This window comes from Hypomesus transpacificus, chromosome 23 (genome assembly GCF_021917145.1).
Source record: "Hypomesus transpacificus isolate Combined female chromosome 23, fHypTra1, whole genome shotgun sequence".
Taxonomy (NCBI): Eukaryota; Metazoa; Chordata; class Actinopteri; order Osmeriformes; family Osmeridae; genus Hypomesus; species Hypomesus transpacificus.
The window spans coordinates 3,178,572-3,203,418 of NC_061082.1; the positions used below are offsets into that span (position 1 = coordinate 3,178,572).

A 24,847-nucleotide genomic window follows, 5' to 3' on the forward strand; every position below is an offset into this window, starting at 1 on the left:
TTGTTTTGAGGTTTTCACACTTGATGACCGTGGTATTTGGTGTGTGTGGAGAGCGACTGAAAGGGTGAGGCACTGGAAGGGCTCAGAGAAAGCAGTTTTTGATGAACATTGGCTCGGCTCCTGGAACCAAGAAGAGGATTAGTGCGCGCAGACTGAGAGGAACTAAGCTGTTATGACTTAATAGAACTGCATATAAACAACATCTCAGAGAGGAAGAGAGGCCAAGCTCGATGGTCTCAGTGTGCACGAAACCAGGACTAAGAATAATTAGCTCCTCACAGTGGAAAGTGCTGGGGATGAAGGATGAGACCAGGCCTTGACCACTTGGAAATTTGGACGTTCGCTGAGGCACAACAGCCAATTGTCTAGACTTGTACGCTGGCTGTGGTTACAAATGCAGGAGCTAGTTTTAGCATTGGGTCAATTCTAACCCTGAACCTCCCTCTTTCTCTGTATCTCTTTGTATCTTCATTTCTATGACACAATGACAATGGAGTCATAGATTTATACTGTACTTCTGCCATGCCACCCAGGAACTCAGGTTATATGACAGTCCTGGAGAATTGAATGCTTGCTCATTTCCCATATGAAAGAAGTGGACAGTGAAAACATTAAGCAGGTTGTTTGCCCAACCACGGGCAAACATCTCTGGTTGTCCACAACAAACTGACTAGGGTGACTGGAGTCCATCAAACCTGTTGTTCTATAAGGATGGTGTGGCTCAGACAGGTGTGAGAGGTAGGATTCTAGCACTGAACTGCTAAGAAAAGGTGATCACAAAAACTGAAAGGACTGAAAAAATCAAACCCAATATTATAGCACCCACGATAAATACCATACATTATACTCCCTCACACTGATACACATGACATTTTTGGTATATGTAAAAATAAAACAATACATAACTCCTGCAAATGTTTTGAACATCACATAGCAAGAATATGATAAAAAAATATGAAAAATTATAATCTTGTAAACACAGAAAGAAAGAGAACATTGCTTTAACAGATTCAAAGCTCTTTAAATACCCCAGCACACTCAAAAGCATGGCATTATGCTGTGGAGCACCCTGCCCTGGTCACCGTGAATTCACTGCGGCTGCTAAGCTCTGAATGACCTGTTTATTTAGACTGCTGGAGTGCGTGTCTCAGTCTCCGGGGCAGATCAGTGAACACACTGTGTTGGGAGTCTAGCAATATGGGCGTTCCAGCCAAAACAAGCAACAGCATCTGCCAAATAACCTCATGCTCAGAGAGTACACTGAATTTTGACGGTTCATAGACTTTCGATCAAGCAAGAAATGGCAAAGGGTGTAGGTTAAGGATTATTTTTTATTACTTAGCAGTTTGTACAGTTTCTACCATGGAAAAATAACATGTAACATAAGACTGTATTTACAATTCCATTTTTACAAAATGTCTTTACAAGATGTTTTGCCAGTTCAAAAACTCTAAGACTAAAACACACCAAACACACACATCCACACACGTCCACACAAATCAAACTTTGTAATACACACATAAATAAATATAGACATTCACTGACTGTTTCACGACAAATATTTCTACAGCCAAGAACATATACAATTCCATCATTTGCAAACCAAGTTATAATTTCATTAATAAACATGACATATTATTCCCCATATAGTTCTCTGTTAATTAGTTAATGCTAACATATTCAAAAGAGGTAACACAGAAGTATTTCATGCCTACACAACACTAACATTAACTAACATTACAAGCATTCAATTTGAAGCTGGTAATTCATTTACAGTAAAATCAAATGTACTTCTACATGCAACATACTATGAGAATTTTTTTTTGTGATTAAACTACACTGGCTTTAGTTACATTATTCAACAGCACGTACTGTATGCCTAAGCGCCCTCTTTTGTACTTGGGAAATCAAAATAAATAGGTGAAATCAATCTTTCCTGACTAGATGAATAAATGATTGTGTTTTACAATTGTACGGCATTTCCTCCATTCATATCTTCGGTGTATTCAAGGGGTAGTCAATCACACTGCCAACATGTTTCACTGACATGGGAATCAATTTTGCATCATACTGTTCGTTCAATTAGGGTGTAACGTTTGATGGCTCCAACGCAAACTTTGTCCTACAGCCCCAAACGATGAAATATACATATAAGAGAATGGTCCTAGAGTATGTTTCTGACTGTGCCAGGCCCCAGTCAGTAGATGGGATCACAAGGGACAGCTACAGTTAGGAAGAGAACCTATATCACATAAGTATGGGGTCAGATCAGAATCTGGTCTGCTGTGTTTGCTTGGTTCCACTCTCTATTCCCTTCCTGGGGAAACGGCGTTGGATTTGCTCCCAAAAAGATCACGCTAGCCAGGCCTTTCAATGCCTCTCTGCTGACGGCTTCTGGTGGTGTGAGTGGTGTTGCCTGAGTCGGGGTCCTACAATACACAACAAACACATCTTTTATAGTTCCTAGTGTTTTTTTTTTCTTTAAAGAAAATTAAAACAATGGCTATCCAGTAACAGTTTCAAACCAGATAGAAAGTTACTGCTTACGGTGTTGCAGGACAGGTAAGACACCGGGAGTCTGGAAAGCCTTGACAGTAGCAGGACCCTCGCCTGCTGTTGTGATGACCTGCACCTCCAGTCTGTAGTATGTGGCCGGCCGCAGGTTGGACACCACCAACAAGTTATGGTCCTGGTTGGGTTAATCAGAAGATGGCTTGGATGAAACGGAGAGTGTTTACACCCAGTGAACAAGTCTGCAGATTTTGACTGTCAAAACATTGCTGAACCCACCGGTGTAATCCTGGGAGGTGTTCCTTCCTGTGCTCATGTCTTTCTTTCTTTCTCTTTCTCTCTTTTTCTCTCTTTTTCTCTCTCTTTATCTGCAAAGGTGGACTTTGTTCTCCTAAAACCAGTTTTATTTTTCTTCCAGCCTGATAGTTGTATGGTGGCGGGGCCCTTTATTTATAGATCTGTCTACCTCGCTGGGCGGCGCAGACAGCCGTAACGTGTTGTTGATAGAGGAGATTATGTAAAACAGCGGGTTTTTCTGAGCTCTCACAGAGGATGAAAGAGGTACGAGGGAAGGTAGATGAAAAGTGGGAGGCGGAGAAGTTCTACCAGGAGACAACACTCCGCCTTTAGATCTCCCCCCCCCCCCTCTCTCTCTCTCTCTCTCTCTCTCTCTCTCTCTCTCTCTCCCTCCCTCCCTTCCTCCTTCTCTCCCTCTCTCCCTCCGTCTGCAGACCCCAGCCTGTGAGGAGCTTTATGTAAATAGGCCATAACTGTGTATCCTTAAAAATACCTCCAATGTTGACAAACACTGCATAATGGAACATTGAAAATGTCTTCTTTTTCAGCAGTGGAAGACAGCATTGTTAAGTAAAACACAGATGTTTTTCTGCCTGTGTGCTTCCTCCAAAAACAAATGACAGCATAGACATATGATGATATGAGGTTTATCTTTTCAGGCAAGAGCAAAGGTGAACAGAGTTATTTGTTTTGAAAGTGACTGAGAGTAGACATACTGGAGGCAGGATCTGGGATTGCGAGATGATGCTGTTGGGAAGGCTGTTTTGTCGGCTCTCTGTGGTGACCTCTGCCCATGTGACCTGGAAGCCTGTGATTCGCTGGTAAGCCAGAACCCTGGACACTCGCCACAGGAAGTTACCGGTGATGTTGCCCTCGTGGATGGAGAAAGAGGCTGTCAGATTCTCTGGCTTGGCCAACACCTTGGGAAGACCAGTGGCTGAGAAAGAGACAGCAATGAAAAAAGAATAATTTTTAGACATTTGTATTCATCTTAGGATTTATTCTCATCAACATCACCATCAGGGCGCAGGACCGATGCTGATTAAATCTCAGGCAATTGTGTCTGGCTGTTTCTGGCTGTGTCTCACCTCCCTCCCCAGGGCACGGGATGTGTTTGTGGGTCTTGCTCCTGATGGTTGCGCAGGAGGGGGTGAGGAAAGTGGTGCTCTCGTCCTTGGCGCGTCTCTTTGACTTGAGCATGTGGACGGTGACTTTGTACTTGCACGAGAACAGCAGGCCTGGGAGGTTGATGTAGTTTTCCTGAGCCAAGAAAAAAATGATTCAGCCCTGATGACTTTGACATCATGTGGCCCAGGTCATGTCCCTTGTGGGCCACACAGATAATTAAATGCACAGAGCCAGAGAGGATTGAATTTCCCTCCCCAGCATGTGGAACATGCCCCACATTACAGGAACACTCAGAACACTCACATGGTTAGGGTTAACACTGTTTCCCCCCGTATACACACTTCTATGTAAATAGCCATTCTCTTTGTAGGGGTTCCAAATGTAACACATAACCTATTAGAAACCAAATGAAGGGGAAAAACAGCTGAATGGATTTCTGTGTGAATTAAAATGAGGATCACATTTAAATCAATGTGGATCGATTCTTTCCTGTTTTTTAATGCTGTGGACTAATGCCGTTACATTATTCAGCCATTGATCTTTTAAAAATCGCCTCTTGCATCTCTTTTTGAGGAAATGTTCTGCTGAGTCCAAGCTTTAGATCTCGCACTGGTAATAAAATGGCTCCAGACTAATAGCCAGAGTTGGTGTGTTTTTTTCCCCTCCTGATATGAAACAGCTCTGATTAAATCTGAATGAGGCACCACATTCACACACAGGGGAACGAGGAGGAGCGCTGCTTTGGAATACTTCCCAGTGATCTATAGAAAAAGGATGTGCATATCCTAGCAACCGGAGATCAGGTCCCAAAAGAATGCGTTGATTGCCAGGCCTCTGCCATCCTGTATCAGCCAGAGTCCAGCCAGCCAAGCCCTCAACCCCCTCCTCCTCCTCCCTCCAGATCCCCTGGACCCCAACCCTGCTACCCTCAAGAAGTGCCTCTTCAGCCTAGACTCTCATGTGGGGGGGTGGGGTGGAGGGGGGGGCAAAGGCCCCCAATTCCCGGAAACATTGTTTTAGTAAATGTATTTTACGGCCCAGCAAACCACATGCTTGACCACACTGACTGACTCATAATAATACAAACAACAGTGGTTAATTTGCCCAGTGCACAGCAACACACCAGGACCTCAGACTCTTTGAGTGGAACTCTTTTCATTAGAGTGGTTGGCCTTGATTAGGACCAGACAGAAGAGAATAGCCATGTGCTCGACATACCACGGAGCTGTATGATAGTCGGTAGATGGTATGATCACTGTTGGTGATCAGGAAGTATGTGAGACATACCTGTGTGACAGATTTCTCCGGACCCCTGGTCTCATTGTGGCTACAGTACTCTGGAACCCACTGGACATGGTAGCGGCTCACTGTCGGGTCTGGGGAAGAATGAGGGATGGAGGTAGAGAGAGAGACAGAGACAGAGACAGAGAGAAGGGGAAAGAGGTAGGGAGAGAGACAGAGACAGAGACAGAGAGGGGGGGGGGAAGGGAGAGAGAGAGACAGAGACAGAGAAGGGGAAAAAAGGAGAGAGAGACAGAGACAGAGAGAGGGGGAAAGAGGTAGGGAGAGAGACAGAGACAGAGACAGAGAGAGAGGGGGGAAAAGGGAGAGAGAGACAGAGACAGAGAGAGGGGGAAAGAGGTAGGGAGAGAGACAGAGACAGAGAGAGAGGGGGGAAAAGGGAGGGAGAGACAGAGATAAATAAATCACTCAGCCTGACCTACGGTATGTCGGCATAAAATACTACAAAGGGCCTGATAAATATGATCCAATTTCAGACATCACAATTGCGTGTGCGGCGAAGTGATGTTATCTGACAAATCGAAACAAGTTGGATGTCTAATCTGATCAATTCTCTGTATCAGTTTGATTCTGTCTATCACCGTCACCAACCGTCATAGACGCAAAAAGTTTTCATGTGAATATAATATACGTTAAAATCGTCCTATTGAATTTCTCCAGTAGCTTTGCTGCGCAGGTCTCAACCATCACATACCAGCTTCTGTCTATAAACACTCCAGTACACAAATATTTTGGCAACTGTTGAGTGTAACCATCTAAGTTGTGCAGCAGCAGGCAGCCCTGAGTCTGGGTACACCAGCAACGTTCACATCATTACGCTACACCAGTACCTCATTGACTAATCAGCAGTGTTTATGCTCCTGTAGCCCCCCCCCCCCCCCCCCCGCCTCCCCCCCAACACGCCCTGTTATTCTACTGGATTTATTATTCATCTAGCTGCGTCGTTTGGATGTGAAATGATACTACTCCGATTAATAATTGAGTTACACTGTGTTAGCCCTTGGCAGGGGCCCGGGTTGCGGTGAGGAGATAAAAGGGGTCCTTTGAAGGCTTAGACACGGATCTGGCGCGCACAGCCTCCGAGCACTTTGGAAGCAGAAGAGAGGGAATTACGAGGAAGCGGGAAATTGGGAAAAATAAACAAGATATGAGAAGCTGGGTCTGACATGGAAGGGAAGTGGTATGTAAAGCAAGAGCAGGAACATGGAAATCAGGTAGGAACGGCGCAGAACGCTTGGATAAATCATGACTGGAAACTTATCTCTGAAGCGTCGCCGTCGCTGCTGGACTGCCTATTGTCTGTGTGTCGGACAGACGGTGATACGTTATCTCGGTGTAACGGACCCTTCTGGGTCTTCTGGAAGCGGCCCAGACAATCAGGTCAGAACCAGCTCTGGGATCAGGCCCTTGTTGCTGCTCTGGCTCACAGTGAGTGGATGAATGTTGCAATCAGGGTTAAGCTAACCTGTCTCTCCCTCAATCAGAACACACAGGACTTATGGGAAACCAGAGCCGGGACACCCAGGCACTACAACTCCCAGATCCAGCTGTCTGTTTACTGCAGTGGAACATGGGTGGTCAGGGTCGTAGGCAGAGTGATCCATCAGCCCAGCGAGGAGCTTTGCCCTCACTGCAAGACCAGGCCGGCAGTCAGTCAAGCCCCAGGATCTGGCCCTGGCCCCGGCCCAGGGCTCAGTCAGTTCAATGCACTCCACAAGACTCTGGGCTGAACAAATGCCCAACCCAGTCACTATCACTCAACCCCTGGCAGCCTCAAACCCAGCCAACTCTTATAATGACTCTGGACCAGGAAGCATTACCTCTTCTTTCTCTTAATCTCTCTCTCTCGCTCGCTCGCTCTCTCGCTCTCTTAACACTCTCTTTCTGTGATTCAGCAGTGAGCCTCTCCATCAGTACCACCAAGCCTCACATTCAGCAAGGCTGTGCATTCTTGACTCTGCCTTGTGGAGCTTGGCTTGGGCGATGACATATATTAGTAACATAACATAGACCAGTGAATGGAACTTGACAGGCTTCCCTTGGTGCATGCCTTTCAAGGTTTCCACTCTGGTATTAATGGAAGGGCCGGGGCTAGGGACATATGCTGCAGGGACAAGCATTCCAACAGGTTTTAACCCTTCGACGTGCCCTATCGCCTGACGTCAGACCTTGTAAAACCCCAAATGGACTGTTTCAGCACTAATATGAGGGAGGGCTTTGTACGGGAGGATCTATTAACTACAGCTGTCAATAAACCCCATCACACGGGCTTGGCTCTCTGTGTTTATTGTTCTTTAGCAAACAGAGCCTCCGCTCCACCCGGCCCGGTGCAGATTTACACTCACTCACCCGGCACTCCCATTACCCCCGTCACAAAGACACATTGTTTCATTTATTTGATCTACAATATCCCATGCCGTTTCTTTTCTAAATGAAACGTCCACCGTGTAAGTCATTGAGAATCATATCCATAACCCTGCATTGATTAGGGGATAAAAGGAAGCAGGATGATGGATAGTACCCGGGGTAGTAATTACAGTAGAATGGAGACCAGGCCAGGAGCACATACCTCCTCTGTTCTTCCAGTAAACGCGGACCTGCAGCAGGCCGTCCTGGTAGAAGGGGGTGCCCACCTCCAGAGGCCCTCCGGGGCGTTTCCCCAGGGTGGAGGCAACAGGCAACATCTCCTCCTTCCTTGATTTAGACGCCAATTTAACTGGGGTAGAAAAGAGTTGAAGAAGTTGGGTACAACAACTTCGCATTTAATTGGCATACTATCCTTTACCGGCCTTTTAATCATGCAATAAAGATGAATATACAGTGCACAGAGGGATATTGCATAGAAAACTTTAACCGCGAGCAGAACGAGATTTCAAATGAGGCTCAAAGGACTGGTTGTTTTCTTTCTTACCCCTACTCGAAAGCAGCATGCCTTACCTGAGTCTTCGTTCTGGCCTGTGGTGAAGTGAAGAGAGGCCTTGGAGCTCTTCAGACGCACCTGCCCCCAGTAGGTCACAGCCTGCAGCTCCACTGTGAAGCTGCTGTTCGCCTGCAGCCCCTCCAGGTCCACCCAGCTCTGAGCCTGCAGACACACAAACCCCATCAAGACCCCCAGACTCAGCACCCTGTCTCACTCCCAGCCTCCCCGACCCCAAGGTCCTCCCCACACCCACTCAGCTTCACCAAGCCAGTCTGGAGGAGAAGGAGTGCTGATCGGGAACACATGTGCTTGGGGATGCGACGAGCGCAAGGAGACAATGCACAGGCCCAGAGGCTGTGGGCTGCGTGAGGGGGATGTATTATCACAGCCTCCTGGGGCCTGGCCGCCTTGTGTTTGGCTCCCAGCATTCCTCCATCAGCATGGGCTTGATAGGCCCAGCTTATTGACTGGCCTTGTTTTTACATTCCTACATCAGCAGGTTGCTTTCAAAGCCCTAAGGTGCCAAAGTGGAAACCAGTAGTACATGTGTCAATAGGTGTCTGATATCTGCCACCTCACTCACCTCCATTGCAAACATCTGTTACTGATCTTTAGAACCAATTCTGGATGGGACGCTCTACAGACAGTGTTGGTCTCACTGTCTGGACATATACGTTTGTGAAAATATTATATTTTTTAAAGCAATATTGTCTCTGATATAAGGTTTATTTCTGTCCAGTTCCTGAGTCAGAAGTATTCTAAATAACAGTAACTTTGACAAATATGCATCAAATTTTCCAAGCAACACATTACATAATTCATCTCGCTGTAAATGAGGCTCAAATGATTTGTTGTGTTTTCATTCCAAGCTTAACCATGCGTTTAAGAGAGCTTTAATTTGTATAGTGAAATAAAACAGTGAAAAGGGCATTGCGTCTCGCTGTGTGAGGGATGGCTTTAGAAGTTTGTTTCATCCAACATGCAGCCTTTCATTGTTTATCCTATTTCCCTTTGTGTACTTGTGGTTCACATTCGCAGTGTTGAGGCTGGAGGACCAAGTCGAAAGTAAGTCTGGAGCAGACAGAATTTGTTCTGGCTCCGCTCATCCACACTCAGAACAGGTCCAGACCTGGACCCAGACCAGACCTAGACCGGGTCCCAGACCTCAACTGGAGGAGACTACAGCTTCCATCAGCCCTATCCACACCCCAGAGAGAATGAGGATTACCCCATTGGTCGTCTTTCTTCTCTTCTTCTTAGATGGTACCAAGGACTTGCTGGCGACAGTCCAACTCCAGAAAACTTTGTAGTGATGGACAGGGATGTCAGGCTCCTCCGGGAGGGTCCAGTTGAGGCGAGTTGTCACCAGACCATCAGTACCCTGTGTCATGTTGGTAACACGTAGACTGGTGGGACTGGGAGGGGCAGACGGATCTGCAGAGACACACACACACACAGGCAAAACACACACAGACACCAACACACACACACACAAAAAGTCAGAGTCAGACAGCAGCCCTCACTCCAGCTGTTCTGATTTAAATCGAGACTAAGCCTAATAGGATACATAAAAGGCTATTGTTTCTAATGGATGACAAAGAATCATCTTGAGCTGTTTTTGCTTGGCAAATTTGAGGACAGCCACAAATACAGTCTGCATCAGACATGACAGGAAAATGTTCCTGCAGTAAAATGGAGAAATAGTCATCTGTCTATCGAAACTTGAAATTAATAACCAATTTGATCTTCCTTCGACAGGATTCATTACTAAACTGGATATCATGATAGGCGTTTTGGTTATTTCTGTGCTACAAACCCGGGTAAATCTCTCCTGGTTTTAACATCCTCTCACTGCAGCTAAGAAGGAGCCGTTCTGATGGCCTAGAGTAATTAGTCCTACATTGACAATCTGTCACGAAATGTTATGACAGGTGTCATGTCATGTCTATGACAGCGCTTCACGGGATGGAGACTGGGGGTCAGGGGTTAACAAACACATGCTGCTCACTTTGACTCTACCCCCACATTCCATCATGTCAGAGTCGCTACCTAACCAGTCGGTGTCAGCATATGTGTCCGTGTGCACTTGCACATGGGTGTGCGTGTGTGCGCGTTTGCGTGTACGTTTCCATGTGTGCAGGTTAATGTGCGAATGTGTGTGTAGGAGAAAGTGAGAAAAAGAGAGAGAGAGAGAAGGAAAGAGAGAGGCTTTGTAAGCCTGTTTTGAAGCCAGCCAGATGGGCTGTGACCTGGGCTAGTTGCCGGGAGGCTGCCGTGTGCAGTGCTGATGTCAGCCCGGGCCCCAGTCTGCAGGACTCAGGAGGACAGGGCCAGATGCCAGAGCACAGGGAATCAGCCCATAATGAGAAAATGATCGAGTCTACAGCCCAGTTAGCTCATCTCCCCCTGCCTGCCTGCCTGCCTTCTCCCACCTGAAACACATTTGAGGTGGAGCGAGACTGGAATTGGGACGCACCATTTCAGAGAGCTGGCTAATGTTATCCGAAAGATAAATAAGCAGGCAGTTTTTGCAAATTGCACCTAACAAAGTATGGTGGTGCGAAATTGCAATCAGATGATGCGGCCGTGCTATGTCAATAACAATGGAATGACTGAATGGCTGAGTTCTCATCAAATCCATGACAGCATCCATCAATCCATCAATGTCCAGGCTCTGATTGGACTGATTGAAGATCTGTTTCCAAACCCTGCAGCAGAGTCCCGGTCCACCTGGTGTCTGGCTATGTCAAACACACATCCAGAACACTCCGGGGAGCTCGTGTATTAATACCGCTGACAGGGAAGGTCAGCCAGCATACACCACCAAACACATTAAGACTTCTTAGTCCTCACATGAGCCACAAGATAGTGTGTGTTTTGGGTCCCCTGTGAACATTCCAGTATTTAAGATTTAGGAATTCAAACTGAAGACGAACACACAGGTGGTCCATGACACATGAAGGATTTTCGTGCTAGCGATGAGGCGACATCTGAACTTTTTCTGAGCCATTTCAACTCAATGCAACTGAATTGCCTGGCACACATGGCCTGGTTTCTTATTGTCAAGCTGAACAGATGTTATCTGCTGTAAATCAAATGAAATCTAGACACACACAATATCCCGTTCATAAACCTGTAATTTACAAGAACTCATAGAAACAAAAGCTTGGCACTTTAACAGTTGCCATCTGCATCTACAGTACACGGCTATTTAGTGTCATTCAACATGGAACACTCAGAGCAGCAAGGAGCCAGCACAAGCTGCCATCCTGAAGGTCTAATCTGGGCCACAGATCTGAAGCAGGCCTACCTTACCTCATTCCCACATGCAGTTGAAACCTGCAATATCCTAACTAATTCAGACATATTACATTTTATATGACCGTAAAGAGGGAAAGCCCCACCTTTGAAGACTTAAATGAAGATCTGGTTGCAAAACAGAGAAGAAATTGCTCGTACAATTCTTTTTTTTATGAGCTGGATTACAATTTCTATTACACTCATTACTCAAGTTTTGGGACAATGAAGGAGAAATGCTTATCAAACTGTAATCCTTTTTAGTGTTCAGGATAGCAAGGTACCGATACAAATTCAGTCCTTTCAAAAGCTTATGCTAAGTACTGATGGATTTGAGGCACCCAGTGAAAAAATAAATCATAGAGGCCTAGACATTCTGCTAAATTCAAGCAGGATCTGAGCTGTGTACTACAGCAGATGTTTTAAACCTGAGAACCGTCAAAGTTAAACACGAATAATGTGTCTCAAACGTCAATGTTTCGGCATTGTGCTTGTGCATGTCTGATTCAATTTGAGAAAAAGACAGACTCACACGCACACAGACACACATATGCGCACAGTTCATGAGCATGTGTAGCGAAAGAGGGTAATTCAGGCGTTACTGAGGCAAATCAGCTTGTAAAGTTGTGTCCCAAAGGCTCCACCTGTTCCAAGGTCTTAACTGTAGCAAATGGGGGGCATTGGGTGTCAGACAGGAACTGACACTCAAGGAAGGGCCACACACACGCACACAGACGCACATACGGACCTCTGTATGAGCGGAAGTGTTTGCTGGGGGCAGTGAAACCGCGGGTCCCGTGAACATTGACGGCCGCCACTCTGAACTGGTACCATCTGGTGGCTCTGATGTCGGCCAGTTGGACGCGCTCCTCTGTAGTCTGTAGGGACAGATGGGGGGGGGGGGGGGGGGGGGGGGGGGGGGGGGGGGGGGGAGCAGGCCCACAGGGGTCAGGGGTCACACAGGGTCATAGCTCGTGTGCCTTTGCTGCCACATCAGTCATCTACATGTTTCTCTTTGGGGGAACGTTCAAAGACACGGTGTCTGTATGGAATGTGCAACCGTGTGCTACAGTCGTTGAGTGAGAGCAGTAATTCCACAGCTGTGTCACACCCACAATACTTGGGTGTAAACAATAGGACTGTGACCTAACACGCTGGCAAGACGGGGTAATCCCACCAGATCTGTTCCAGAGGGCTGGAGCGGCACACCTCACCTGTGCCATGGTCTGCCACTCGCTGGCGTCGTCCTCACTGGGATGGATGCCATAGTTCCAGCGGCGCTGCACCACGTACAGGACAGGCTCCACCGAGATGTTGAACTTGGAGGACCAGCGGATGTCCAGCTGGCCTGACGGCTGCTCGTGGAAGACCAGCTCCTTCCTCGGCTTCAGGGGAGCCCCTGTGGGAAACACAGAACAACTTCCTGTGAGACAGTGGCGGCGATGAGAGGACATGACATCATGATGGTGAGGTGTGCCAACAGATAAACACACACACGCACCCAGACACAAGTTTCAATCTAGTTGTATCATTGTTCCACACATTCAACCCATTCAAACTCAGTCAGTGTACCCATGTGTGATAAATTAGAGATTTATTAAGTCCGGGATGGAGTGTAAGTGTTCCGCCACGACAGATTAACTCTCCCTGTAGGATTTACGACAGTTTAGACGTAGTGAGTTGTTGATTGAGAGGTGGGAGGAGTGATAATGAGATGGAGATTGCAAAAAAGCGGTTTCGAGAGTACAGAAGAACGCCGAATAAATCGCACACCTCCCTATAAATTACTTGGCGGTTCACAGCATTACTGAGCACCACTCCTGTAGCTGCTTTGCATTCACAGCAATAAACTCAGGTTATCAGGAACAGCGTGTGCTGTTAGAGAGGGGTGTTTGGGTGTGTCTATGTGTGTGGGGGGTGATCTTGTTATATCTCTAGTCAATCTTCTAGAGGCTTCTTGATGTGATTGATTGATGCACATAAAAATGCAGTCGGGTCAATTTTCCAACCACATTTTACGAAGCCATTTTTTGTGTCCCACAGATAACAAGTCTGTGTAGGAACAGCTGTGTCCCATTGTGCCGTGGTTTCACAGCTCTGGCGTGTGTGTGTGTGTATTTGTGATACCCCCTAAACACTCGAATACACACTTTTTTGACACGCTTAAATACAAACACAACATTGCGTCTTTCCTCCAATCAGACTCATCCTTTGTCAGTGCCGAACTCTTCCATACATACACACACAGACTAAAGGAAATCATCATGTGGGACAAAACAACTAATCCTGAACCTTTCCACACCTCCTCCCTCATGAAAAGGAACTATTGGCTTGAGATCCTGTCCAAGAATCGTATTTATAGTGTTCATCTTTCAATGACCACACGCCTGCTCTCCCGTTTCCAATCCATGATGTAACTCCTGTTGAACAACTATCAAGAGTGGAGTGCCAGTCCTACGTCATGAACGCGCCAACAAAAAGTCTTGTGTTATAATTCGACATAGTCACGCACACGCTGTCATTATGACCTTTCTAATAACAGGCACGATAAATGGGGGAGGAACCTTTCCCAAAACACACTTCAAAAGTCAAATAATTACAATGTTTTCCCATAAATCCATTTATCCAATAATGGCTTCATCACACAGTCCAACGGTCTTCTCTGTCAACAAGGGGGATGATGGAGCGTCCATATCTAATGACCTCCTAGTGACCAAGTTACTGTGGTGGATTCACTGTTGACAGAGGGAGGGCGCTTATGAATGGAGACTGACAGATGGACGTGGATTGAGAAGAAGAAATGGTAGTCGACAGAATGCGAGACTGAGTCGGAGAAGGATGGACACAGAAGGAGATGGAGAGAGACAGAGGGCGGAAGAGACAGAGAGATAGAGGGAGTATAGGGTCTCTCTGAATGAAACAAAGGAAATAATGGAATTTTAATAAACAATACTAAATAAACAATAACTAAAAGGAGAATTATCACAAATTCACACAAGTATACTTTTGTATCCCACTGAAACCCCTGAAAAGTCTTCATCTGCTTCGCCATCTGCTATGTTATACATATCCTATTAAATATTTCACGTCGCAGCATGTCTTTGAAAACAAGTAGAACAGGATCATGTAGATGTAAGGGGAAGAGCTTCAGTTCGTATGGAACAAAAACCCAGTCGGGGGTCTTCGGTATCTCTGTTTAGAGAAGACGTAGCAAGCACAAAGGGATGTGCTTCGTTCAGCCTGCCTTTATTCTGTCAGGGACACATGCTCACTGGGGACCTTCTTCACCTGCACAGGCACACACACGCACACACACACACACACACATCTGAGAGTGATCTCAGCAGTGGGAAATGCTCCATTTTGCACCACTCCTGTAGGGTAATGGCTTCCAGCATTATGGATCATCCTGAACACACTTGTGCACACACAGAAACAATTACACTCTCCAAACCGTGAGCACATAATTAGACCTTTAACACTGGAGATTAGGACTGAAATTATCAAGAGTTTGACCGCCTGGGTATCTAGAATATGGGCAAGTGAGAGATCAATCCTCGGGTAGTCAGACTGTCTGGATGGTATTAACTGTCAGCTGTGTCTCGGTGTGGGTGGTGGTGATTGAACGAAGACATCTCTGTATTGAATGAGTCTTCATTCATCTGCCTACGTAGTCATGGCTATTCATCTCCCTGATAGGCACAGAATCTGCACCTTATTCATTTTCCTCATTCACTTCTGAGCGTATATCAATTTTAAAGTTTGCTTCAAAACACACACACACGCACATACACACACACACAAAAACAGTGGCTACGCGCTTCAGAGTAATCACCGCTGCGACTGCAGTGGTTCAAAGGTAAGAGCCGGCTTCCATCTTCTACTGATACCGGCCCTGCACGGCGCCTTGTTATGGCCCAAGGCTGTTGGCCCCAGTTTTCCGACATGACAAAGAATGGAGCTCCAGCATTTATCTCCCGGTGGGGAAGCAGGCACTCGTCTCAAACAATGAGAGCACACTCAGAGAAGCCTCCTCGGGCTGGGTCATTAGACAGGCCTCCTGGAGATGGAAAGCATGTGGGATTGGGAAACACTGTCAAGGTGGTCAGGAAGGTATCTTAAGCGGTAGGGGGAATCTGGAGATGTTTGCGGGTGCCCATCATTCGCAGTTGGGAAGTGAACTTAAACGACTCTCATGCCAGGAACCTTTAAATTAGCTTAAAATGATTCTACACTACACAGGTACTATACAGTGTTCAGCGTACATGGGTGTGCCAAAGTGGCCAATGTACTCCTGAGAAGACTCGTAGGGTTTAAATGTTAATAATGGGTCCACTGAAACATGGAAAACTGGAATCCTAATACAGTCAAACTTAATACACAATACGCCTTATGCTGCTACAAAAAAACTGTGAATTCATGACAGAGAATACAGCAGAAAGAAAGGCCACGAATGCCCCCAGGTCGTGACAAACAAATGACGGAAGATGCCTTCAAAGGCGGCTCTCGCTCGAGGCGAGCCAGGTGACCGATGCGTGACCTGCGAACATGTACCTTTGTAGAGGTTTTTGGGCTGCTGGCAGGTGTGGCCACAGCCGTTGGAGCAGCACTTCTTCACTGTGGAGCACTCAGCGTCCTCCTCACAGCTCTCCACGCACGCGGCGGCAAAGCCACTGGCCTTCTCGGGGGCGGGGCAGTCGCCCTGCTTCACCCCCTCCACCGACTTGAGGAACTCGCAGCTCGTCAGACACTCGTAGTGCTTCTTGGGAAAGAGAGGCTGGAAGGGGGAAGGGAGGAGGAGGAAGGGGGGAAGGGGGCACAGAAGGGGAAAAATATATGTCAGATCATTTTTTAGTTTAGGGCTGCCAGGCATTGAACAGGCAGGTCAGTGAGCTAACAGGGATAGTCCTGTTTACATTTCAGCTTATGACTCATTTGAGTGGTGAGTAAGTTAAACAGCTTTGATTCAATTTTAGACAAGAGTGCCATTACAGCACAGAAAAATACCCACTTCACACTCCCCTCAGAGTTTCCCCCTTCTTACAATTTTCCCTCTTTGGAGGGAGTACTCAAACACTTGAGGTCTGAGGCGATGGTGACATACCTCACATAAGTCCTGGCACTGGTTCTCCTTCAGGTCCCAGGATTCCTTGCAAGGCTCCAGGCACTGTGAAAGGGAGAAGGGTGTCAGCGCTTCAAAGACTCAGTCACATCAAAGAAACCTAGCACACTGGAGGTGCTCTCGCTCAGACAACGCGCCCGCCCGCCCGCCTGTATGACAAGTACCTCTCCCAGCCACTTCCCTGGAAACTACACCGCAACAACCCGTCACACCTCTTTGACACAGATGCCCCGCATACCTTCAAAGAACATCAACAATTTTCTACAAAAGGAGGCGTGGGCTAAAAGGGGGATCATTGTGAATGGAGTAAAGTACATCGGTGCTTTGACTTAGTAAAAGAAAAAGAAAAGGTGCATTCTGGGGTTTTGTCTGGCCCTGGCCTTGACAAATTCCTTCGCTGATGCATCAGCATCAGACCCCCCACCCACCCACCCACCAACACACACACACACTCATGTCTGGACCTGATACAGTCTGCCACTGGCAGAACCTTCACTCTGCACCGCCTTCAGTACAGAGCAGAGATGATGCTTAATAGATGATACACCCAGTTAAAATATTTTTGGGATTCCCTTTTGCAACACGTGGAACTGATTTACTGCATCAGTTTGGTGTTGGCAGAGGATGAAAGACAAATCTCATTCTGACTGCTGCCAGACGGTATATGGTAAAATTTAAATGAAAATATACCAATACGGTGAAATTCCTTTCAACGTAAATACAACAACTCACCCTCAACAAATCAAATTCAATGATGGTAAATGTTATAAAACATGAAACTTCATGCATGTCCAACAAAATCAAGGCAATGCCACCACAGTAAAGGGCAAGAATTCCGTCTGGATTGAGAGGATGGGGGTTGATGTATTCCCTCTGCTGACTGCTGGCTGCTAGCGGAAACAGTGAGGGAGAAGAGGAGAGGAGTGCAGAATAGTCGAGAGGAGCAGAGAGGAAAGGAGAGGAGCAGAGAGGAAAGGAGAGGAGCGGAGAGGAAAGGAGAGGAGCAGAGAGGAAAGGAGAGGAGCAGAGAGGAAAGGAGAGGAGCAGAGAGGAAAGGAAAGAAGCGGAGAGCAGAGGAGAGGGCTCCCAGCGAGAAACCACTGCTGTGCTGCTTCTGTTCGACCTCTGGGACAGGCCCAAACCACACCAACCAGAGACCTGCCAGAGCTAGTCATTCAATTTCGCCTCCTGCATCAGCTAACAGTGATGGAGTCACAGCAGCTAACTTTCAACAGTCTTCACCACATTCCTGCTTTGGGAAAGTTCAACATGGTTGGTCAGTAGGGGGGAAATTGTCTCTGATAAAGGAGAGACGGGGACTGCCTGGAGAAAAATAATGAGAAGAGGAGAAGGAGAGAGAGGAGGAATGTTTCTGATGTGAACCTTGGGCTTAAGATGCTTCTGGATGCCTTACTTCAGAGAGAGCCAGACCAACCAAGAACGGCATATGGAAACCCAGAAGAAAACATTTCTCTGGCGTTACAGTCAGCGCCCATGTCTTCATAGTACAGTCAGTGCATTCATCATAAGAATCAGTTAAACGCAAAGTTGATGTAACAAAATTACACATCTCAGTCAGGGAGCCGAACCTGTGTTTATGAGTCTTTAATTAGCTCATTAGCAGCCTCTGTCGTTATTATGCCATTGCCAGTGAAAAGTTTATTTGCTTTTTATGGAGTGAGCGGGACAGGCACACGTTGAAGCTCAAATCTGGCTTCTGGTGAAACATGCTGCAATCAGGGCCCTGTGCTCGCCTGCCAGCTCTCAGTTACATGCTGTGCTGTGATTCTCCCCCAGCCTCGCCTCACCTCATTACGTCTCTCTGTGTCTTGTCGCTGGGTCGCGTTTGGCTCGTCTGTCCAATAAAGTGTTAAAGCAGCGAGATAATAATAGTCACTCAGGGTAATGCAGAATTGTCTTCACTGTGTGACTCAGCCTTCACTGCTGGAGAATGTATCAGTGTCAGTTCATAACGACCCTGCAATAAGTTATGTTGGTCTAGGAATCCAAGACAAACCCACTCCAGGCTCCACTGAACACCACAACTACAACCTGAAACTGAAACAACTTTGAAAACGTACGAGAACGGGAAGGAGTCAAAAGGTTGCGAGGATGCCATATTGAACACCACCGGTGTCCTCAAATGAATTTCAGAATTCCTTCCACGCTATCCTGAGGCAGCGTTGAACACTTCCATCTAGCTCCAGTGTCGGGAGCGGGTGGCAGGCGGCCAGGCAGGTGGCAGGCGTCCAGGCGGAGGGCAGGCGTCCAGGCGGAGGGCAGTAGCAGCCCTGGCAGCAGCACCGTGCCCCATCTTCAACAAGCACCATCCTAGAACAATGAGGTGTTGAAGGAATGACTTCTGCTCCATCAGAGTCTCTGCAGGAACCTCCTCCAGTAACCCACACGTTAAAGCCCACAAATCCCCTCTACAAATCACTGAACATACACTCGTAAGCCTCAGGATCAGGCCCGTTTTCCCATTCAAAGATCTTGTGTGCGAGGAATGAATGCATTCCACCGTTGGGGAGAAAATAAAACGGGGCTATTCTCATCGGACGGTGTCTCTGTGGAGTTGAGCATACAGCCAGATCTTTAGAGAAAGTGAAAATGGATTAGGAACTTATCTCGAGATGCCTGTACTCGCGTGCCAAGCCACGGTCATTAAGATAGTGTACTGTACCACACGACGGGAGGTTGCGACACAGATCAGAATGCTTGCTCTGTGTTTCCAGAACCAGCCTCTTCCCATTCTTCAGCCTTACCCTTAATTATTAACCCTTGAAGCTAGTTTTGTTCACATAACAAACACACACACACACACATACACACGTATGCAGGATGCTAATTCACCAGAAGGTGATATCTTAGGAATGTGTTCCCTTGTTACAATTTTCTTAAGGGAATGGATATGTTGTAAAAAGGGGTCATAAAATGTAAGCGTTGGAGTGGTCTGTGTGATAGTTCTCCACAGGTGTGCTGATAACTGACAATCTGTCAGCATTTCTCACCAGCCACACCCACAACCTGACATTTTAGTAGGAGAGGAGGAGGGGTTTAACGACAGATGTCTTGCCAAAGCAAATAGAAGAGCCTGTATATAATTACAAAGGTGCTCTCATCAATCAAAAGAAACAGAGTGAATTTACACAGTTTCTTGCCAATTCCAACAATATCAGGTGCTGTGGCTCTTTAGCATGGGCAGAACCATTTGATTTTAGCTGGGCAAAGAAAGCATGTAACAGGAGACACATTCTAACAGGGATGGACATGGTACATCTGTTAGTGTGGATGCCAGCCTGACATTCTCTTCAAGCAAATCTCTCAGTCTGGCAACCATGCTACCATCTGTTGGAATAACAACAGCAAGCCATTCTCCTATGAGTACTTAACATATTTCCTCACAATTTTCCACAAATTTATCTTGAATTGAATGTTTTCACTCTCAGATGTAAACAAGCACGTTTCGGCATTTCTATGGACTTGGAGCTATTTGCTAACAGTCTCCCGACAAAAGCGATTGTGCTCCGAACTCTCTCTTTTGTGCTCTTATCTTCCTCCCCAAAAGTGACACATTCTGCATGGCTAAGTAGGACCGTCCATGGGGCCTTTTCACTCCCCATTTCACGCTGTAATAAAACTCAGCAGTTGTTGCACCGGGGGACCCTGAAAGGCTTTCTGTGGGGCCGATGTGAGAGTCAGCTTGAATGGCTTCCAATGCCAAGAGCTCGTCCTCAGTTTGTCACGGCCAGGACACAGCAGAGGGGTGGTGGGTGGGTGGCAGAGGCTGGGGCGATGCGGGGGAGGAGGGGAGAAGCAGGGGGAGGGGAGGGTGGTTCTGCATCCTAGCACTCACTTCCCCTGTGGCCGGGGGGCTTGGTTATCTCTGTCCATCGTTAAAAAAAAACACTACCCAAAGGGGACAGCTGGAACAACATAAACGGGGGAAGAAATCCATGTACAAAATGTCACAGAAGTGTTTTGCTTCAGTTAATGAAGCATGAACTGCTACCAGGCAAGATTGCCCCAGGCCTTACAATAAGCACTGCAGACATAATAAAAGTGGGAACATAATTCATACTAATGTATCGCATAGGAGACGTTTTCCCATGCAGTCTGAGCCTATTTGTACAATCATGCAGCTGGATCAGGGGAGATGTGTGTGGCTTTAACGTGACAGATATGATGGATGCTTTCGTTTCATAATTGCTCACATCGATCACGTAAACACAGCATTTTCTACACATGCATAACCGACAAGAGTTTTTTCTGTACCCATGAATTCTGCTCTGAAGTCACCTAAGCATAACTTTCCAAAGCTCCACTTGCCTACGTTTTTTTCCACGTCATCTCATAATGTAAGAGGTGGCTCTGGCAAGCAGAGGCTATCGACCCAGGGCCTGAAGTTGGGTGTCAGTGCCGGGTGGGACTGGGGAATATTGATGGGGCGTGCCTGGACTCCCTGGGCGGCAGGCGAGAGAGCGTAGGGACCAAACTCCTCTGGGAGAGGCAGATATGAGGGAATCTCTGTTGTTGATCACACGCTGTAAATCCCACCTCCTATCTCACTGAGTTATGGGCCTTTTCTGCTGCCCTGGCGCTTTTCACGCACATGGCGACCAGACTCAATTACTCCCGCAGCTTCGAGGCTGCTCATATTTATCGAGCCATCCAGGAGCTGGTCACCAAACCTTACTTCCGTTCTGGGTTTAAAGTGCTCGCTCACACATTTTCTCTCTTCCTGGCATACTCACTTCCTTTCTTTCTCTCTCTCTTTCTCTCTTTTCCTTCTCTCGACTCTTTCTTTTTCTTGTTTTACTCACACTTTCATGACCTCACCCACTCGATCTCTCCCTCTCATCTTCGCCTCTCCCTGTCTCTTCTCACCCTCTCTCCCTCTCCAACATCCTCTCTACATGCCTCTTCTTAACCTCTTTGTCTCTCCTCTCCCTTCTCTCTGCATCTTCTACCCCCTCTCCTCCTCCTCTCTCCCTGCCTCTTCTACGCCTCTCCCCCTCTCCTTCATCACCCCACCCCAATTGTGTCTCAGAGGCATTACCAGGAGCCCATTACTCTGGATGGTTCCCCTGTCATCCCCCTGTTTCTCTCATTCTTATTCGTGGCACAGGCCCCACTTCAAATTGCATTAGAGAGAATTCAGAAGTCAGCTTGGTTTCCATCCAAATCCATATTCAAGTCGAGTGTTTTATTTCAACTATGTCCCGAAAAAAGTTCTTTTTAAACAAGCTGCGTGATATTTTTCAAAAGCCTCTCTCTTTTGATGCACTCTGGGAGTATCATAACAAGAGGTCCACACGTCAAGGAAGTGGAAACATATTTCATCACGTGTTGCGAGTTTGTGATCTGAACAAAGTATAAAATAAGATGTGAATACGCCTTTCCAATATGTCTTTGACTTACCATTAATTTTCCTAGGATTGTAAAACTGTTGCGAATAAATCTGGGTGGAGTGGCTGGGTGCTGATCTAGTCGACTGCAACAGTAAACCTTTCACATAATACTCAGTGCTCTGTTTGGTCTGCTCTCTGGGGTGTGGTCATGCGTGAGACTGCCAGGTTGTCTTTCTGCGCTCTTAGTAAACCAACACAGGTGTGTATGTGGAGGACAGTGAAGGCATGATGCCATCCTGGAGTGGATTATGTGCTTCAAGATGGAGGAGACAGAGACAAATGAACCAGAGTGTTCTAACTTGAAATGCGATTCAGAACCACCTTTTTTCTCTTTCCTTAAACACACACACACTCACACACAATCCCTCATCTTTCGCCACAGCTTGCTAAGGTTGATTCAAACTTCAAAAGCGTCTGTTGGTTTTGTGTTGGTTGAGTTTACCAAGGATACATGACTCACTGTGTCTCTTTCTACCGTCATGGGTTCACAACCCTGAAATGTAATCATGGGGGAATGTCTCTCTCTCTCTGTAACTTCCATAGTTTACGTTAGGGGAGGAAAATATAAGTTTCTTACATATTTCAAACACCTTTGATACTTTTAATTACATTACAGATATTTGTAGGCAAACATTTTTTTTAGAATTGTTTATGCTTTGGGGCTATCTTGTTGTTATTATTAGTGACCTATGCACTTTGTAAAGCTCTCTCTTGGAAGTCGCTTTGGATAAAAGCGTCTGCTAAATGAATAAATGTAAATGTGATAGATACAGTAGTCATTAAAAAAATCATTGGAAGCAGAAAGCAGCTAAATGTTCCTAATCAAAGTTTTATTACTGCCTATTCATTATTAATGTTACAATAATTAAAGGGAAATTAAATGTATTTACAGTCAAGTTAAACATCTCATGTCCAGTTTTGATAGACGTAATATTAAATTGGCCAAATACCTTAATACTTTATGGCCTGGAAACAGTATAAACAATTTCCTAACTTTCACACTAGGAAAAACAATGTCAATTTCAAGCTCTTTTGGGCTGGAATTGATAAGGCTAAAGAGCAGCAATGTCGTTCTCCAACCGGAGCATGATATGGTGATCAGCATAGCAGGTGGTGTCATAGACATTCTTCGAGTATCACTTTAATTATTAATTTAAATGCAGTTGAGGGAGCAGACAACAAAGAGCCTAGAAGGAATCTGTTGCCAGAAAGCAAGAAGGGGAAGAGGAGGGGGGGGGGGGGGGGGGGGGGGGGGGGGGGGACTGGCCATGAATTATACATACACCCCACAATCAGAAATGCCTGCTTTATTTATGAGCTGAAAGAAAGAGCTCTGCCAGGATTGGGCTTTGTCTGCTGTGGAATGCAATAGCTGTTGCCTTAATACTTCATGACTTTGTTTCAGCAGTCCACCTAACCACACACAGACATCCTACTCTACTCACTAAAACCAGTCCATCACTTCATGAGACACAGAGACTATCAAAGCAGCCGGGGGGGGGGGGGGGGGGACCTCTACAGGTCTCCTCCATTTGAGGTTGTTACACTAAGCGCGACAAGGGACAAAATTACAGTGGGCCGTAATCGGAGACCCCGGCGATCACTTTTCTCCGGGGTTCGGTTTACATTTCATGACAATGAGAGCCAACAGGATGTTTCCGTCTTGCGTCGGGTCAGATTCACGATAAAGACCCTGTTTGTCCTTTCACTGTGGAGCAGCCTGGGAAACACAGGCCCTCGCCGCTGTTCCCTACTCCCACACGTCTGCACTTCTCCGAGCGATGACACCAACCACCGCAACGTCACAAAATTGATGGACACATGAAAGCAGAGTTTAGAACGGGATCAAGCGCTAATGTGCTTTCCCAGCAGTCGGCTCGATTTAGACTTCTTAAACACTAATAGATTTATGGTTGTGATAACCGGGTCCAATTTTTCACAAAGAAGTTGAAAGAAAAAAAAAAGACTTTGCTCTTATGGCCCATTCTCCTTTGAGAATTGACGGGATAGCAAACAAATGAACTGTTGCTAACATTTTCCTGCTGTCCTCTGCTGCACGGGGCTGTGAAACCATGTGGCCTATGGTCTCTATCTCCCCGCGATATCAAAAAGACAGTAGGGATTATTTGTACCATCAAGTGGTCTGAAATCTAGGTCAACAACATGTCTAACATGACATGTCTTCGACGGGAGGCAGAAGGAACTAATCACATGCAGCGGTCACATTCCACCAGTATCTGCCTTTGTTTATTTGAGGTTGAGAAACACTCCACATCCACTAATCCCACTCAACCTGCCCCCACTGACTCCTGCTAGCGAGCCCTAATGGGAGTGGTCCTCCCTGCTAACCAGGGCTGAACTGCATCACCTCCTGCTAGAGGGAAGATAATGAGGAGCACTGTGGTAATCTAGAAGACATTCCTCATGGTGGATCAGGGTGTCAGGCTCCTCGTTTTCTCCATATGTCTCACTGCTCACAGGGGTCCTGCATTACCCAGAGGGCCACAGGACAAGGCCAAGGCCAAAGGGCTCAGGATTTACACTGCTGTGTGTTTGCAAGGATCAAACCAGAGCTTAAGCCTGGATGAATTATTTTTTGATTACAGGCAAATTCGCCTTGGTAAATCCTAGATGTGTAAATTACTCTGCTGACAGACTGACCACAAGGCCCTAGATTACATAGAAGCTAAGAGCCACTGAAGGTTTTGACACCATTCTTTCGATCCCTTCAGCCATATCACAGAGAATGCATGTGTTTTCATAAAAGCTGACAGCTAAAATGGCAATGAGTGTTTTAGATGTGATTTGATTGAACCAATATCCCCATTAAAAAAACAATAATTTGAACAAAACTGAGCC

The 24,847-nt window shown here is 46.5% G+C and overlaps 1 protein-coding gene across 1 annotated transcript in view; it reads right to left on the reverse strand.

The window, feature by feature from the left end:
• Nucleotides 1–1,317: 1,317 nt before the first annotated feature.
• Nucleotides 1,318–24,847, reverse strand: part of LOC124485760 (anosmin-1) — a 34,876-nt gene continuing 11,346 nt past the window's right edge. The window contains exons 3-14 of the mRNA XM_047047545.1: nucleotides 16,560–16,622; nucleotides 16,010–16,232; nucleotides 12,670–12,854; nucleotides 12,204–12,333; nucleotides 9,387–9,592; nucleotides 8,176–8,320; nucleotides 7,808–7,954; nucleotides 5,224–5,312; nucleotides 3,897–4,068; nucleotides 3,525–3,745; nucleotides 2,548–2,689; nucleotides 1,318–2,429 (exon numbers count right to left, since the gene is read on the reverse strand). Coding sequence (XP_046903501.1) covers nucleotides 2,371–2,429; nucleotides 2,548–2,689; nucleotides 3,525–3,745; nucleotides 3,897–4,068; nucleotides 5,224–5,312; nucleotides 7,808–7,954; nucleotides 8,176–8,320; nucleotides 9,387–9,592; nucleotides 12,204–12,333; nucleotides 12,670–12,854; nucleotides 16,010–16,232; nucleotides 16,560–16,622 — 1,782 coding nt within the window. The 3' untranslated portion in view covers nucleotides 1,318–2,370. The remainder of the gene's footprint in view (nucleotides 2,430–2,547; nucleotides 2,690–3,524; nucleotides 3,746–3,896; nucleotides 4,069–5,223; nucleotides 5,313–7,807; nucleotides 7,955–8,175; nucleotides 8,321–9,386; nucleotides 9,593–12,203; nucleotides 12,334–12,669; nucleotides 12,855–16,009; nucleotides 16,233–16,559; nucleotides 16,623–24,847) is intronic.